General features: G+C 39.0%; 1 protein-coding gene across 44 annotated transcripts in view; it reads left to right on the top strand.

Annotated features, from left to right (window-relative positions):
- LOC105479800 (dystrobrevin beta) overlaps positions 1-16,336 on the top strand; it is a 311,471-nt gene that overhangs the window by 143,326 nt on the left and 151,809 nt on the right. For all 44 annotated transcript variants that reach the window (XM_071076351.1, XM_071076350.1, XM_071076349.1 and 41 more), the window contains one exon: positions 12,654-12,778. In XM_071076351.1, coding sequence (XP_070932452.1) covers positions 12,654-12,778 — 125 coding nt within the window. The remainder of the gene's footprint in view (positions 1-12,653; positions 12,779-16,336) is intronic.

Genomic DNA, 16,336 nt, shown 5'->3' with positions numbered 1-16,336 from the left:
TTGCTGTAATCCCAGCACTCTAGCAGGTCGAGGTGGGAGGATCACTTGAGGCCAGGAGTTTAAGACCAGCCTGGGCAATGTAGCAAGACCGTGTCTCAACAACAACAACAACAACAAAATAATTAACTTAGCACAGTGGTGTATGCCTTTCGTCCTAGCTGCTCACAAGGCTGAGGTAGGAGGATTGCTTGAGGCCACGAGGTAAAGGCTATAGTGAGCCCTGATTGCACCACCTGCACTCCAGTATGGGCAACAGAGCAGTATTCTGTCTCCAAAAAGAAAAAAAATAAAAGAATAGAAGATCTATCCTATCTTGTTGCACCAACCTAATTGCTGACTCCAGCAACATGGCAAACTAAGCTAAATTGTAATCTCCTTTCTCCAATGACAGAGACATGCACGCTGGATTAAATATAACAACAACAATTGAAATGCAGAATTTAGCTTGACTGAAAGTCAGAGAAAGCCCTGGCTATCAGAATTAAACCTAACACTCTAGTGTTCCAGGGGTCTATCAGATTGGATACTGGATTTAGCCCTATAGGTTAGGGTTTGGTGCCCCCATGACGTAGGAAATCTGTCTTGGATTCACTCAAGGTAAGTAGAACTAGTAATTCTGTAAAGGCCAGGACTTTAGAAGAGCTGCCTCCTTAAGAAAGAGGGGCTAGAAAAACTCCAGTGGCCCAGAGAAGGTACAAAAAATATCCAGCAGCCAGGCTCTGGGAAAAAAGAAAACCTACAAAATCTACCTTGAAAAACTGAAGTAATAATCTTTGTCAAGCCAAAGTGTTAAGTACAAGTTTAAATTACTTAAAATTAAATTTGTGAATGAAAGTTTTCTGAAAAGTTTAGAGGAAAGAGATTTTATTCCGGTGAACAGATTGCAAACTGTGGAGATGCAACCTTTGGCACAAAATGAAGGCACTTTCTGAGAGAACCAAGAAAGGGATTATAGAGAAAGTTCCTGTCCAGGTTCCCACTCTGGTCCACCTATGCACGGGAGGGTTGCAAACTTGCCTAGTTCTGATTGGTTGATGTTTGCTGAGTTCTGATTGGTTGATGTAAGTCACAGTCTATTGCCTGATGTAGGAACAGACAGTTACGAAAGTCCCAATGTTAAATAAATGTAGGATTTACTGGGAAGGCAGAGTATGTGTGTGACCTCTAGACAGCAAATGGCTGCTTGGCTGTATTTGAATTTAGGCCATTTGCCACTCAGGATTCATCTAGAAGGATTGGCTCTTTCAGGGTTCACAAGTTAAAAATTTAGTTTCTAAGTGGGGCATAGTGGCTCATGACTGTAATCCCAGCACTTTGGGGGGCCAAGGCAGGCCGATCACTTGGGGTCAGTAGTTTGAGACCAGCCTGGCCAGCATGGTGAAACCCCATCTCTACTGAAAATACAGAAATTAGCCAGGCATGGTGGCACATGCCTGTAGTCCCTGGTGAGAGTAAGACTCTGTCTCAAAAATAAATAGATAAATAAATAAATAAATAAATAAATAAATAAATAAATAAATAAAAAGTTCCTCAGGCACAGTAGCAGCATTTCTAGTGTTCAGCAACCACATGGGGCTAGTGGCTTCCATATTGGATGATGCAGGTATAGCATGTCTTCATCATCCCTTAAGGTTCTGTTGGATAATAGCACTGCTCTGAAGTACCTACCGGAAGTAGACCAAAAAAAAAGCTCTCTGTAGCCATACACTTCTACAGCTCAGTTCAAATGGGACTCCTATGCAGAAAACAACCCCTGCTAAAGGTGAGTTAATTATCAAAAATTGCAAACCCAATCACAAAACAATCTACTGTGAGGGAGAATCAGCAAACAAACACAACAGATAGGTTTAGCATGCCAAGAACTTCAGAAATAGCACATTCAAAAAGTTAAAGAAATGGAATTGGGAATAGTGACATTGTTAAAAGGGACAAGTTGAATGAAAAAAAGGCCAAATTGAACTTTCAGAAATCAAAAATATCAAAGTTAAGCTCAGTAGAAAGTTAGGGACTGATCGAGTGAAAATTAGGGTATGGGAATTAGATCTGATGAAATTAATCAGAATACAGAGTGCTGAACATAGATAAAAGGAGATGGAAAGTGTGAAAGGCGAGTAAAGGATATAAAGGGTAGAACAAAATGATCAATCCAGATTTCTGTACCCAGCTAATCTATTCCAGAGCAAAGAAGAAATAAAGATATTTTTCAAAAAAACTCAAAGAGTTTGTCACCAGCAAAACATTGCTGAAGGAATTAATGAAGGATATACTTTGAGCAAAAAATAATTTGAGGCAAGAAGGAAGAAATACTGCAAAGTGGAATTGATAAATGTGGATCACTCTAAACACCAGGTATAAATAATAATTACTAATTTTGGTGAGCTTATAATAAGGTGCAGCTGAAGTACCAAATAACTATGGCATGAAACTGGTTGAGGCATGATTAAGTTTAAAGGACGTAAGTTACTAGATGAGGTTACAGATGTTGATTAAGATTGTGGTTAAAATAGAGAAAGTTCTTGACTTGTCTGAGGCTTTAGCCAGCTTTGGACCAAGAGTCTGCCACCGGGGGACATTTTTCTGCTTGGATCCCCTCAGATGGTGTGGCTTGGAGCTGAGGATGATGTACTCAGAAAGAGAGTAATTGGAAGTGAAAATGACAGGAATGGCCTCAAAGGCACCAATCCTGAGCTTTTTCCATTAGGCTGTTATGCTCCCAGTGTCAGGGCCTGTCAGCATATACCCTGAGCTGAAGATTGTGCTGTGCAAGGAATTAGCTTGAGGTTGATTGAAAACACAGTGATCTGAGCTCAAGAAAAAGTTTTTCAGAGTATCTCAGTGCCTGTTATCTGAGGAAAACAAGTCTCAGCCCTAGCACAGGAACACACATGAAACCATTGCAGTGAGTCGCCTGCTGCTGCCCACTTTGGAATCTGCCCCTCAGTTGGACACCATGTCCCCACCCCTGACTCACCTTCATGACCCAACCCCGAGCCCAGAGGGTGGTACTCCGCATCTCCCTCGCTGGGCTGCGGTTTCCTGTTTCTTTCTAGCTCCTCGTGAGGATGCCTCACTGCCCTGGCTGTGGCTGTCCCTCTCAGTCGCCAGCTGTTCTTTCTCTGAGTAATTTTACATGTTGAGGGGCTGTTTGTACCACGAAAAGAGGGACAGACCTAGTTATGTGAGCCTTACTTTTTACACTGAGTTTTAATTTCTGTGCCTGTATGTTAACGTCTAATTCATAAAACTATTTTGAGAGTTAAAAGCACCCATTAAGTCCCTGACACTAAGTTCTCAATAAATGTTACCTTAATTTAACAACAACAAAAGTAGCTGCTAGAAGAGTAAACTCAAAGAGCAAATTTCCAAAAGAGGAAAATAAAATAAGAAAAATAAAACCTGAAAAGGACAAAAAGGAAAAAGATAAAACAAGTAATGACATAATAAGCCATAAAAATTAATAAAAATATGTTACTAATCAGTAAGTTCATTAAATTTTCTAGATAAAAAGCAACAGTTGTCAAATATTTTTAAAAATCTGTCTCAGCCAGGTGCAGTGGCTCATGCCTATAATCCCAGCACTTTAGGTGGCCGAGGTGGGCAGATCACTTGAGTTCAGGAGTTGCTGACCAGCCTGGCCAGCATGGTGACAACTGTCTCTATTAAAAATACAAAGATTAGCTGGGCATGGTGGCGTGCACCTGTAATCCCAGTTACTTGGGAGGCTGAGGCAGGAGAATCTCTTGAACCCGGGAGGCGGAGGTTGCAGTGAGCCGAGATCATGCCACTATACTCCAGCCTGGGCGACAGAGCAAGATTCTGTCTCAAAAAACAAAAACAAAAACAAAATCTGTCTCTATGCTGTTTCACGGGACAGCCAAAAAATAAGGACACAGAAAACTTGTAAGTTAAGAATAAAAAAGACTTACCAGGTCAAGTACTAATCAGAACAAATTTGTTGAAATTATATTAGTCTTAGAAAAAGGATTTTAAGGCAAAAATCTTTACCAGAGAAGTTAGAATGGTAAACTTTGTATATTTTATCATATTTATAAAGTCTTTACCAGAGATGGTTTATCAAAGATAAAAAGACAAAATTAACAATTCTACACTAATACATGTCAAATAATGTAGCTGTAAAATATATAAATTAAAAGTTAGGGCAGGGTGCGGTGGCTCACGCCTGTAATCCCAGCACTTTGGGAGGCCAAGACGGTGGATCACGAGGTCAGGAGATCAAGACCATCCTGGCTAACATGGTGACACCCCGTCTCTACTAAAAAAAAAAAAAAAAAAAATACAAAAAATGAGCCGGGCGGGGTGGCGGGCACCTGTAGTCCCAGCTACTCGGGAGGCTGAGGCAGGAGAATGGCATGAACCTGGGAGGCAGAGCTTGCAGTGAACTGAGATTGCGCCACTGCACTCCAGCCTGGCCAACAGAGTGAGACTCCGTCTCAAAAAAAAAAGTTAATAGGAACACAGTGAGATTGAGAAATACATTTTCAAACTGGATAATTTCAATGTATCCAGCAATGAATGATTGCTCTTTTTTTTTTTCAAATATACAAAAATTGGCCGCATAAAGGAAGCCTCAAAAAAGAATTAGTATAATATCATAGAGACTGTATTCTCTGGGAAATGAAGGGCAAAAAGATAAGAACTGTACATTTGGTTATTAAAAGCTAAGTTGAACAAATTTCTAAAACACCATTGCTTACCAAAACTGATTCAAGATGGAATAGAACACCCAAATAATAACATAATTATTAAAGAAATTGAATTTGCTCAATATATTTACACAAAGGAAACAACCAGGCTTGGGTGACTTTATGTGAATTTCAGCAAATATTCTATTAAGAATAATTGCAGTATTATACAAAATTTCCCAGAGTCTGTAAGAAGTAATGAGCACTCCCAATTTCATTTTTGAGGCTAGAATAACCTTGGTACCAAAGTCTTAAAAGTCAACAAGAAAAGGAAAATTACAAGCCATTCTCTTACAAACATAAATGAAAACATGAAGAAAATAGTAGAAAATTCAGCAGTGTTTAGGAAAAATAATATATCATGACCACACTGGTTTTACTTAGCAATTAAGGGTGTATTCTTATAATTTACCACATTCATAGATTGATGGATTAAATCCTTATAGTTATCTCAAAGGACTCATATAAAATATTTGTTAAACCCAACATCTGAGCTGGGCGCGGTGAGGCTGAGGCAAAATAATTGGTTGAACCCCGAAGGTGGAGGTTACAGTGAGCCAAGATCGCGCCACTGCACTCCAGCCTGAGCGACAGAGCAAGACTCAGTCTCAAAACAAAAACCAAAAAACCCAGCATCTATTGATAATTTAAACACACACAGAACAACAACAAAAACCTTAGTAATCCATGGGTAGGAGAAACTACCTTAACCTAATGTAAAGTATTTGTAAAATCTGATAGCATCTCTTACATTTACTGGCAAAATGTTGAAAATGTTTAAGATCAAAAACAAAACAAGAAGGCTTGTTATCTCCACTTTTATTCAACATTTTATTGGCGACCCTAAGAAACTGTAACCATTGTGAACTATTGGTGGAATTTAAAATGGTGCAACTTTTGTGGAAAGTAGTATGGTGGTTCCTCAAAAAGTTAAAAGTAAAACTACCATATAACCCAGCAATTCCACTAATGGGTATATAACCAAAAGAATTGAAAGCAGAGTCTCAAAGAGATGTTTGTACACTCATGTTCATAGCAACGCTGTTCATGATAACAAAGGGACGGAAGCATCCTACATGGCCATTGGCGGTTTTCAGGGGCTGGAGGGAGGGGGAAAAGCGCATTTTTTAAATGACTATGTACTTTCAGCTCTACAAGATGAAAACGTTCCTGAGATTGGTTGCACAACAACGTGAATGTACTTCACCCTACTGAACTGTACTTTTTTATTTATTTATTTATTTTGAGACCGAGTCTTGCTGTCATCCAGGCTGGAGTGCAGTGGTGTGATCTCAGCTCACTGCAACCTCCACCTCTGGGGTTCAAGTGATTCTCCTGCCTCAGCCTCCCAAGTAGCTGGGATTACAGGTGCGCCCACCACTACGCCCGGCTAATTTTTTGTATTTTTAGTAGAGACGGGGTTTCACCATGTTGACCAGGCTAGTCTTGGACTCCTGACCTCAGGTGATCCACCCACCTCAGCCTCCCAAAATGCTGGGATTACAGGCGTGAGCCACCACGCCCGGCCCGAACTGTACATTTTTAAATGATTGAGCATTGCACTCCAGCCTGGGCAACAGCGAGACCCTGTCTCTAAAATAATAATAATAAAATGATGGTGATGGTAAATTTTACGCTATGTATATTTTATCACAACTTATAAAAAAGAGCAGGGCTGCTATATACAAAACCTGTTTATAAAATAACTAGGAATAAGAACAAACATATAAATCCTTTATGGAGAAGAATTTGAAACTTTATTGAAAGACATTAAAGAAGATTTAAATACATGGGGAAATGAACACAGTTATGGAAAGGAATGGTCAGTATGCAAAGATGTCAGTTCTCTCCAGAATTATCCATAGATTTGATCAGTTCCCATTGAAATCCCAACAGGATTTTTGGGTGGCAAATGACAAGCTGATTCTAAAACTTAAGTGGTAAGTGCAAAGGGCCGAAGATAATGAAGACACCCCTAAAGAAGACTGTAGGTCCGGGGCACTTGCACTTCCTGAAAATACAGGAGGAAGCTATAGTCATAAAATCACTGGTGTTGTGATAGGGACAGAAGTAGAATATATATCCAGCAGGAATATACGTAGTAATAGTCCATTTATTAAATAATGGACTATTAAATGATAAATGTAAGTAGTAAATGTAGGACAAAATTGAAATATTTCCTGATACCTATCAAGACATTATTTCTAAGTAGATTCAGACTTAAATATGAAAAGTGAAGACTATACAACATTTTAGACGGTAATTTGGGAGTATACTTTATAGCCTCGGAGGGAAGTATTCCTTAAGATACAAAAAGGACAGAATATAGAGGAAAAAATTACTAAACTGGGACCACTGATACTTAAAGATGTTCATCAGAAACATAGAGTGACGAACAAGCCTCAAAATAGGAGTTGTTTGTAAGATACAACTTTCCTAGGGTTAAAATACAAAAAGTATAAACTCTAACAAATCAGTTAAAAAAAAAAAAATCCAGTGCAACCCTATGACAAAGACAGGAACAGGCATTTCACAGAAGAAGAAACACAAATGGCCCATAAACATAGGAAAAGAGGCTCAATCTTTTTAATAACCAGGGAATTGCAAATTAAAACCACAGTACCATTCATCACCCACCAGCTTGGCAAATGTTAAAATGTCTGGCAATGACAAAGTTGGCCAGAATGTGAAGTTTAAGGAACTTTCACACAGCTGATGAGAGTGGAAATTAATGTAACCACTTTGTAAAAACGAGTTGGCAGTGCTTAGTAAAATTGAATGTGCATAACCCTATGAACCAATAATTCCACTCTTATGAAATTCTTATACATGGCCATAAGAGACATGGACAGGAAAGTTATACCAGCATTGCAAATGAATGGAAAATGTGGAAACACCCCAAATGTTCATCAGCAGTGGAATGGATATATAAATTACAGTGTAATTAACCAATGAAATAACATCAAGCAGTGAAAAAAATGAATTGCAATTATATCCATCAAAATGGATAAGTTGTAACATAACTGAGTGAAAGAAGCAAGTTGCAGAAGAATATATAGAGAGCTATACAGGTTTTATACGTATCTAAACAATGTATTATACGTAATTGCTAAGATAATAAAGTCAAAGAAATGATTAATACGAAATCCAGGATAGTGATTATCAGGAGAAGAGGGGGTAGAGTATGAGTGGGATATAGTATTAGGATGAGGGCCCATAAGGAGTCTTCAGAGTGACGAATGTTCTGTTTCACAGGCAGAATAGTGGGTAGGTAGGTATTTGTTTTATAACTTTTAAAACTGTACAGCCGGGTGTGGTGGCTCATGCCTGTAATCCCAGCACTTTGGGAGGCTGAGGTGGGTGGATCACCTGAGGTCAGGAGTTTGAGGCCAGCCTGACCAACATGGTGAAACCCCATCTCTACTAAAAATACAAAAATTAGCTGGGTGTGGTGGCGTATGCCTGTAGTCTGAGCTACTAGGGAGGCTGAGGCAGGAGAACTGCTTGCATCCAGGAGGCAGAGGATGCAGCGAGCCGAGATCGTGCCATTACACTTCAGACTGGGCAACAAGAGCGAAACTCTGTCTAAAAAAAACACTGTACACATTTTATACTCTTTGGTGTGTGTATAGACATGTATATTTAGAAACAGGGTCTCAGTCTGTCACCTAGGCTGGAATACAGTAGCACTGTCATAGCTCACTGCAGCCTCAGACTCCTGGACTCAAGCGATCCTCTCGCCTCAGCCTCCTGAGTTGCTAGGACTACAAGCACGTGCCATCACACCTGGCTAATGTTTGGATTTTTTTTTTTTTCTTTTTGAGATGGAGTCTTACTGTGTTGCCCAGGCTGATCATGAACTCCTGGCCTCAGGTAATCCTCCCACCTTGACCTCCCAAAGTGCTGGTATTATAGGCGTGAGCCACCATGCCCAGCCTGGTATATTTTAAAAATATAACCTGTAGTATTTTTAACAGAGGATAGGAAATGTTTTGAAATTTGGTAAAGTGGATTACTGTATTGAAAACACAATATCCTATTTGAAATCATTGCCTAAGAGTATTTAGAGAAGATTTAACTTTCTATGTTAAGACCTCTCCATTAAATCAGTTTTAGAGTGCAAGTTGGGAGAAAGTACCAAAACCTCAAAGAGCGTCTCTGATATAGGAGCTTGAATGAAGTGGAGGAGACTCCAGGTCCTGCACGTGTCGTGTTCTTCTTCTGCCCTCGCGCCCTCTTTGCTTCCTTAAATTTTTAGTTGTCGATTCTCGAGTCTGGGGCTTCATCTTAGGGGCTGACTGGACAGAAGAGCTAATGCCCCCCTGTCTTGACACAGCATTTTTCAAACTCTTGCTTAGAGACTTTGTTATAGTAGCCTCCTAAACTAACTCATTATCAAACTTCACTTCAGGTCCAAGTCATAATCTGAGATCTTTTAAGGAAATCACTTATTTTTGTGTTTAGACAACCTGATTGGATACATAGTTTTAAAATTTTTAAGGTAGTATCTTTTTTTAGGCCTTAGTTAATACTCCAATTACATGTCTTTACTTCAGTTTTTTTCCTTCCCATACATACCAAGCTTCCCTTGGTGTGCTTTAATTATTTGGAATTCATCTTGATGTATTGATTTTACCTTTCTATTTCATGGCTATTTTTTTAGGATGGAGCTAAAGTAGTCTGTGTGATAATACATTTCACATACATTACATGAATTAATGGCCGATACAGCAAAAAATCATGAAATTAATACATGGATGACAGATGTAGTGTTTCCTTATAAAGGTGAAAGTAAGGTGTTCTCTTTGATATCCTCTGATTGCCTCTACTTGTAATCCTCAAAAAATAAAAAAAGATTTATATGGTTTTACTAGGTAGGTAAAAGCAATCTGGAAAATTCATCTAGGTAAATAATTTGTTCAAATACAAAGATGAATAAGATGTAAATTGTACCCTCAGAAGCAGCAGTATAACAGAGATGGACAGACAAATTAAAAACTGCAGTATGGGGCTGGGCGTGGTGGCTCACGCCTGTAATCCCAGCACTTTGGGAGACTGAGGCGGGGGGTTCGCAAAGTCAGGAGATCAAGACCATCCTGGCCAACATGGTGAAACCCCATATCTACTAAAAATACAAAAATTAGCCAGGCGTGGTGGCATGCACCTGTAGTCCCAGCGAATCGGGAGGCTGAGGCAGAAGAATCGCTTGAACCTGGGAGGCAGTGGTTGCAGTGAGCCGAGATCGCGCCACTGCACTCTAGCCTGGTGACAGATCAAGACTCTGTCTCAAATAAAGACATAAATAAATAAAAATAAAAATTGCAGTATAGCATGGTAAGTGAAACAGTGGAAATAGGTACAGGTAAATGGGTAACCTGGAAAGGCACTTGCTGTCGTATGGAGCAGTGAGGAAAGTTTTCACAGAGGAAGGGATGCTGACCAGCAGGCTTGAGAGATGAGCAAAAAATGTACAGAAAGGTAGATTGGGAAAGGGAGACCTGGAAAAGGCATGTGCCAAGATACAGAGACCTAAAAGAGCACAGTGTATATTGAGTTAACTGTGAGCAGCTCATCATTTACGTGAGTGGGAAGTGGAAAGAGAGAGAGGCAGGAGTCAGGTGTGAAAGCTTTTGTATGGAAAATGAAGGCATTTATTTAGATCTCATTCTGTAAGTGACTATCAGCCTTTGAAGGGTGTTAAGCAGAAGGGTGACATGATCTCTGGGGGCAGTGCAGAAACTGTTGTAGTGCGGGAAAATTCAGCGTCACGTCATGACTTCTTGATGGGCAAAAGGAAAATGGAAAGAAGTTAGGGGAGAAGTTGAGAATTTCTGCTATGTTTCGCTTTATATACTTTCAGGAAATTAGGTTACATCTAGACTTTTCCCAGAATTTTTTTTTGGGGGGGAGGGGGAACAGGGTCTTACTCTGTCGCCCAGGGTGGGGTGCAGTTGGCACAATCTCAGCTCACTGCAGCCTCGACGACCCAGGCTGAAGTGATCCTCCCACCTCAGCTTCCCGAGTAACTGAGATTACAGGTACATGCCACCGCACCAACTAATTTTTTTGATACTTTTTGTAGAGACAGGGTTTCGCCATGTTGCTTAGGCTGATCTCAAACTCCTGGGCTCAAGTGATGCACCTGCCTCTGCCTCCCAAAGTGCTGGGATTATAGGAGTGAGCCACTGTGCCTGACCAAGTTTTCCCAGAATTTAATGTGTTGAAGGGAATAGTAGTAGGTGATTTGGAGCCAATATACAAAGTTTCTGAAAAAATTGTATTATTGAGTCTTTATTATAAATAAGTATTCATTAACTGTGCCTGTATGGTCTTACAGGCAAACAGATTTTTGTTTATTTTGTGTTAAAATACTACAGCAAGCAGCATATAGAAGTCTACTGGGGACGTGGCATTGATGAGGCAGACAACTGCAACCATGTTTTATTTTCCAATTTAAGTGGCACATATGATAATAAACTGCAGAGGCAGCAGAATGAAATAGTTAAACTTTTTTACAGTTAATATCCTGCCAAGAAAATCTCAGATAACAGTGTTATTTTAGGGGAATTGGGTGGACAGTATAATCTGTATAAAAGGAGCCTCCTTTAAATATGAGTTTTAGAAGTGAAGGTTCTAGGCTGGGTGTGGTGGCTTACACCTGTAATCCCAGCACTTTGGGAGGCTGAGGCAGGTGGATCACCTGAGGTCTGGAGTTTGAGACCAGTCTGACCAACATGGTGAAACCCTGTCTCTTCTAAAAATACAAAAATTAGCCGGGCATGGTGGTAGGCGCCTGTAATCCCAGCTACTCGGGAGGCTGAGACAGGAGAATTGCTTGAACCCGGGAGGCGGAGTTGCAGTGAGCCGAGATCACACCATTGCTTTCCAGGCTGGGTAACAGAACAAGACTCCATCTCAAAAAAAAAGAAAAGAAAAAAGAAGTGAATGTTCTATTTAACCTGATTGTGGCATGTTGTTTACTTTTGTGCATATTTATGATTGACTCTTAGACTTGGTAGTCTTTGGTGGGTATTATTCTACCTTCCAGAAGAATGTATTGGTATGCCAACTTATTTTTGTAGCTTTATATATCGTAATGTAGAGTCCTGGGTCTGCATATTGTGAACGTACTCTGTATCCAGCTACATAACCAGACCCTTAATATCAAATGTTCTGCCTCATGTTTATTTGGGAATATCCTAACATCTTGGGGTTGTAACTTAGCTATTTTGCTAACATCCATAAGCTGTGTGCTCTTAGCCTTTTAGTATTGTAGCCCATCAAAAAGTTCTTTTTTTTTTTTTGAGACAGAGTTTTGCTCTTGTTGCCCAGGCTGAAGTACAATGGCGTGATCTTGGCTCACTGCAACCTCCGCCTCCCAGGTTCAAGCAATTTTCCTGCCTCAGCCTCCCATGTAGCTGGGATTACAGGCTCGCACCACCATGCCTGGTTAATTTAGTATTTTTAGTAGAGACATGGTTTCAACATGTTGGTCGGGCTAGTCTCGAACTCCCGACCTCAGGTGATCCACCCGCCTCAGCCTTCCAAAGCGTTGGGATTACAGGTATGAGCCACCGCACCTGGCCTCCATCAAAAAGTTCTGACTCTGGTCAGGGAATTAACTTTAACATCTTAGCAAAAATGATCTAGAAGCATCAAAGGAGGGAGTTCTTGCCAAGAGTACACAGAGATGTCCAGAAGGAAAGCTGACATTACTTGATAGTGTGACTTTATAGTAAACATGAAGGAGGAACTGCAGAAATGAAGGACCACAGATGACCTTGGGACAACTGGAGGTTCCTTTCTGCAAGGCCCAATGATGTTGACAATAATGAAACTTGATTTGCATTTGAAAAGATGTTTTTACACTCTTGTCACAAAATTTTTTTTTTGAAGTTCCTTTCATTCTTTTGAAGAGTTAATTCCTTACTGTTTTCTACTTTGACACAGAAATCTCCTGCAAAGAAGCTGAGCCATGCAATTAGTAAATCTTTGGGGTGTGTACCCACGAGAGAACCCCCGCATCCTGTTTTTCCTGAGCAACCAGAGAAACCACTTGACCTTGCACATATAGTGTAAGTATACCCCTGGAAGTGCCTGTGGATCACACTGAAACGGGGGCCTTGTGAAATTCCTGTGGATCAAAACCAGACATCACTTAACATGAACACTGAACTTTTCGGGTTTTTACTTTCTTTTGGGGGAACTTAGACGTCAAGCTTTCTTCTCTGTAAATCACCTTAAGTGTCCACGTGGAAACCTAGCTCCTGATTCCTGAAGCCTGAGTAATATGGCAGCCTCCAGAAACATGAGCCCATTGAAGAGTAATTACTGTTCTGGTTTTAGGTGGGTTGCCTTTTGTGGTTTTGGGTTCATTCCTTAAATCGGTGGTAGAGATCTTTTTCTCTACAGCAGTAATGCCCGTAGAGACTTTTAAGTTAATGTAGACAAGATGGAAATGAAAATCAACTTAATTTGCTCTTTTTGTATTGAGAGAAAATTAGGAAACATAAGACTATATTCTACAAATAAAACTGGTATTTTGTATGTATTTATTTGTATGTATTTAGTTTGAATATTCATGCTAAGTAAAGCAAAGCTAGAGGAGAACAATAAAGTTGAGAAATAGAGAAAGGAAAGTAGGGAGGAAGAGAAACAGTGAAGGGTAAGATTCAGCCTGTAAACTACTTTCTTCACTCTGAATTAAATGATGATAATATGCTTCCCTGATGAATAAATTTGGTAGGGTTTTGGATCACGAATCTTTATCAGATGTTTAGAAGTTTTTCTGTTGGAGTGGGCATTCATTTTCTTTCACCTCCCTGATGGAAGGTGTTTGACTAAATGAACTCTAGAGAATCTTGATCTTTTTCCTTTTTTCTTTCAATTATTTAGAAATCTGTTTATATTTATTAAAATAACCCATGCATGTGAATTAAAAATTCAGTCACACAAGAGCTTATAATGAATGCAACATATCCTCCCACACTTCACTGTCCTTTGGGTTTTAAATCTACTAATAGTTATCTCTATATTTCTAAATAATATGTTTGGAGCACTATTTCTTGACTTATCAGTTTTAGACATTGTTATCATTAGTATTTTTTGAGACAGGGTCTCGCTTCATCACCCAGTCTGGAGTGCAGTGGTGTGATCTCAGCTCACTGCAGCTTCCGCCTCCCAGGTTCAAGCAATCCTCCCACTTCAGCCTCACAAGTAGCTGAGACTGTAGGTGCAGGCCACCATGCTCAGCTAATTGTTTTTTAATTTTTGGTAGAGATGGTGTTTCGCCATGTTGCCTAGGCTGGTCTTGAACTCTGGGTTCAAGTGATCCACCTGCCTCAGCCTCCCAAAGTGCTGGGATTACAGGCATGAGCCACTGCGCCCAGCCAATTTTAGACATTATTGACTTACTTTTGTGGTATAAGGAATCAGCCTCATTTTTAACTCTACATACCAACCCATCCCTGTTTTTCATAATTATATCACCATTTTTAAGTTGGTTACCTTTTTAATTTTAAATAATATTTTAAAAACTCTGTTTCTTATAACTTCTTTTTGACTTCCACTTTGTAAACTGAGAAAATTAGCATCTTCTGTCTACTTTTCCTTTGCCTCCTAACATCTGCCATCTGTGCCCTTATTGTTATGTTGTCAAAGCTGATAATATTTCTGTTCTCTTCGATAACCATAACTAAGTCTTCTGAGATTGATCAAGGGTTAAATCTAATAAAACCAAATAATGACATTTACAGGTAGTATCCTTCATTACACAGTCACATAGTATGCTGCGATTCTGTGGATCCTTTTGTGCAGTTACTCTGTCTTTGGAGTTCACTGGGCTTTTCTTTCTTACTTACCATCGATTGCTGAAAATCATTCCTATTGAATTTTTAACTGGATTGATTTTCTTGTACAGTTGTTGTTGTTTTTCCTGTAGTTTCTCATTGCTTTCTTCTTGTTGGGAAAAAGGATGTCCTCCACCCCTACATAGTGTTCCATAGCACAGTTTATCTGTTGCCTATAATCCAATTTTTTTGTTAAATCTGTTAACCTTTTTCCTTTTTGATACGTGTTTTTCCTTGCCTGTCTCAACATTATAGTGGTTTTCTCCTTACTTTTTTCTTTAGGTTTTAAAGATGGCCTTTTCACATATGTCTTTAATTCATTTGGAATGGATTTTTGTGTGTGATGTGATGTAGAATATCCAGTTCTCTTCCCCAGCCCCTCGCTTTGTGCATTTGAATAATAACTTGTCTCAGGGTCATTCAATAGGTAATCCATCATTTCCCCACTGACTACAATGCCACCATTGTAAAAAATGAAGTTTCCAAATATGCACAGGCTGGCTTCTGGGTTCTTTATTCTGCTCCTTTGGTCGAATTGCCTATCCCTATGCCAATATCTCACTGTGTCAATTACCATAAGGGACTAAGTAATCTACTTTTTCTGAGTGTCTTGTCTGTTACTAGCTCTTTGCTCTTTCATATAAAGTTTAGACTCATCTTACTGAGTTCCTCATAAAATTTTGTTGAGATTTTTGATCAGAGATTCACTGAATCTAAAGATCAAATTGGGGAGAACTGACATCCTTCTGGTTTTAAAGCTTTCATTCCACGAATGTGTCTTTGCATTTATTTAAATATCTTTTTATAGCTTTAAGTAAAGTTTTATCATTGTTCCCCAGAAAAGTCTTTATATGTTAGATTAACTCTTATGTCACTTGACATTTGTAATTGCTGTTACAAAAAGTGTCAGTAGTGTCCTTTTTCCTACAGTTATTTAAGATATACTTTACATGTAATAAAACACACCTACTTTAAGTGTACAGTTCGATGTGTTTTGGTAAGCATATGCTGTAATGCAAATGGAATATTTTCTGAATTATATTTCTTAACAGTTTGTTACTAGTGTATGGAAATGCAAATAGTTTTTGTATTTTAGTCCACTATCTAGGCAGTCGTCTTGCTTAAATTGTTTGTTAATTCTGGTACTTTATACTCAGATTCTTTTGAATTTTCTATAAATAATTATATAATCGGCAAATAATGACTGCTTTGTGTCTTCTCTTCCGTACCTTATACTTTTGAAAATTAATCATACTTTTTGCAGGGTGGGCGGGTGTCTTACTATGCTGGCTAGCCCCTCCGGTGCAATGCTCAATAGAAGTGGTTTAAAGGCATTTTTGTGTTATTACTAATCCCACAGAGAATGCTTTCGGCATTCATTTAGTATGTTATTTGATGTAGGTTTTGTATAAACTATTTATCAGGTTTAAGAGGTTCCCTTTTATTTCTAGTTTGCTAGAAATAAAAAATGCTTTCTTTTTGTCATGAATGGATACTGACTTTTATCAAAGACTTTTTCTGTATTGAGATGATTATATGATTTTCTCTATTGATGATCAAAGACTTTTTCTTTATTCTATTATCGTAGTGAATTACATTAAGTGTTTATTAACATCATCTTTACCTTCCCAGAATAAATCTGAGTTGGCCATTGTTTGAATACACTGCTGGATTTTGTTTGCTAATATTTCGTTTAGATTTTGGCTATGTTTTTGAGTGAAACTCTCCTATAACTTCCCTTGATTTGGGGTTATTTTTGTTTTGTTGTTTTTATCACCCAGTGTG

Source organism: Macaca nemestrina, chromosome 13 (genome assembly GCF_043159975.1).
Source record: "Macaca nemestrina isolate mMacNem1 chromosome 13, mMacNem.hap1, whole genome shotgun sequence".
NCBI classification, from domain to species: domain Eukaryota; kingdom Metazoa; phylum Chordata; class Mammalia; order Primates; family Cercopithecidae; genus Macaca; species Macaca nemestrina.
Note: the sequence above shows the minus strand (reverse complement) of the source record. Positions and strands in the feature narration are given on the sequence as shown.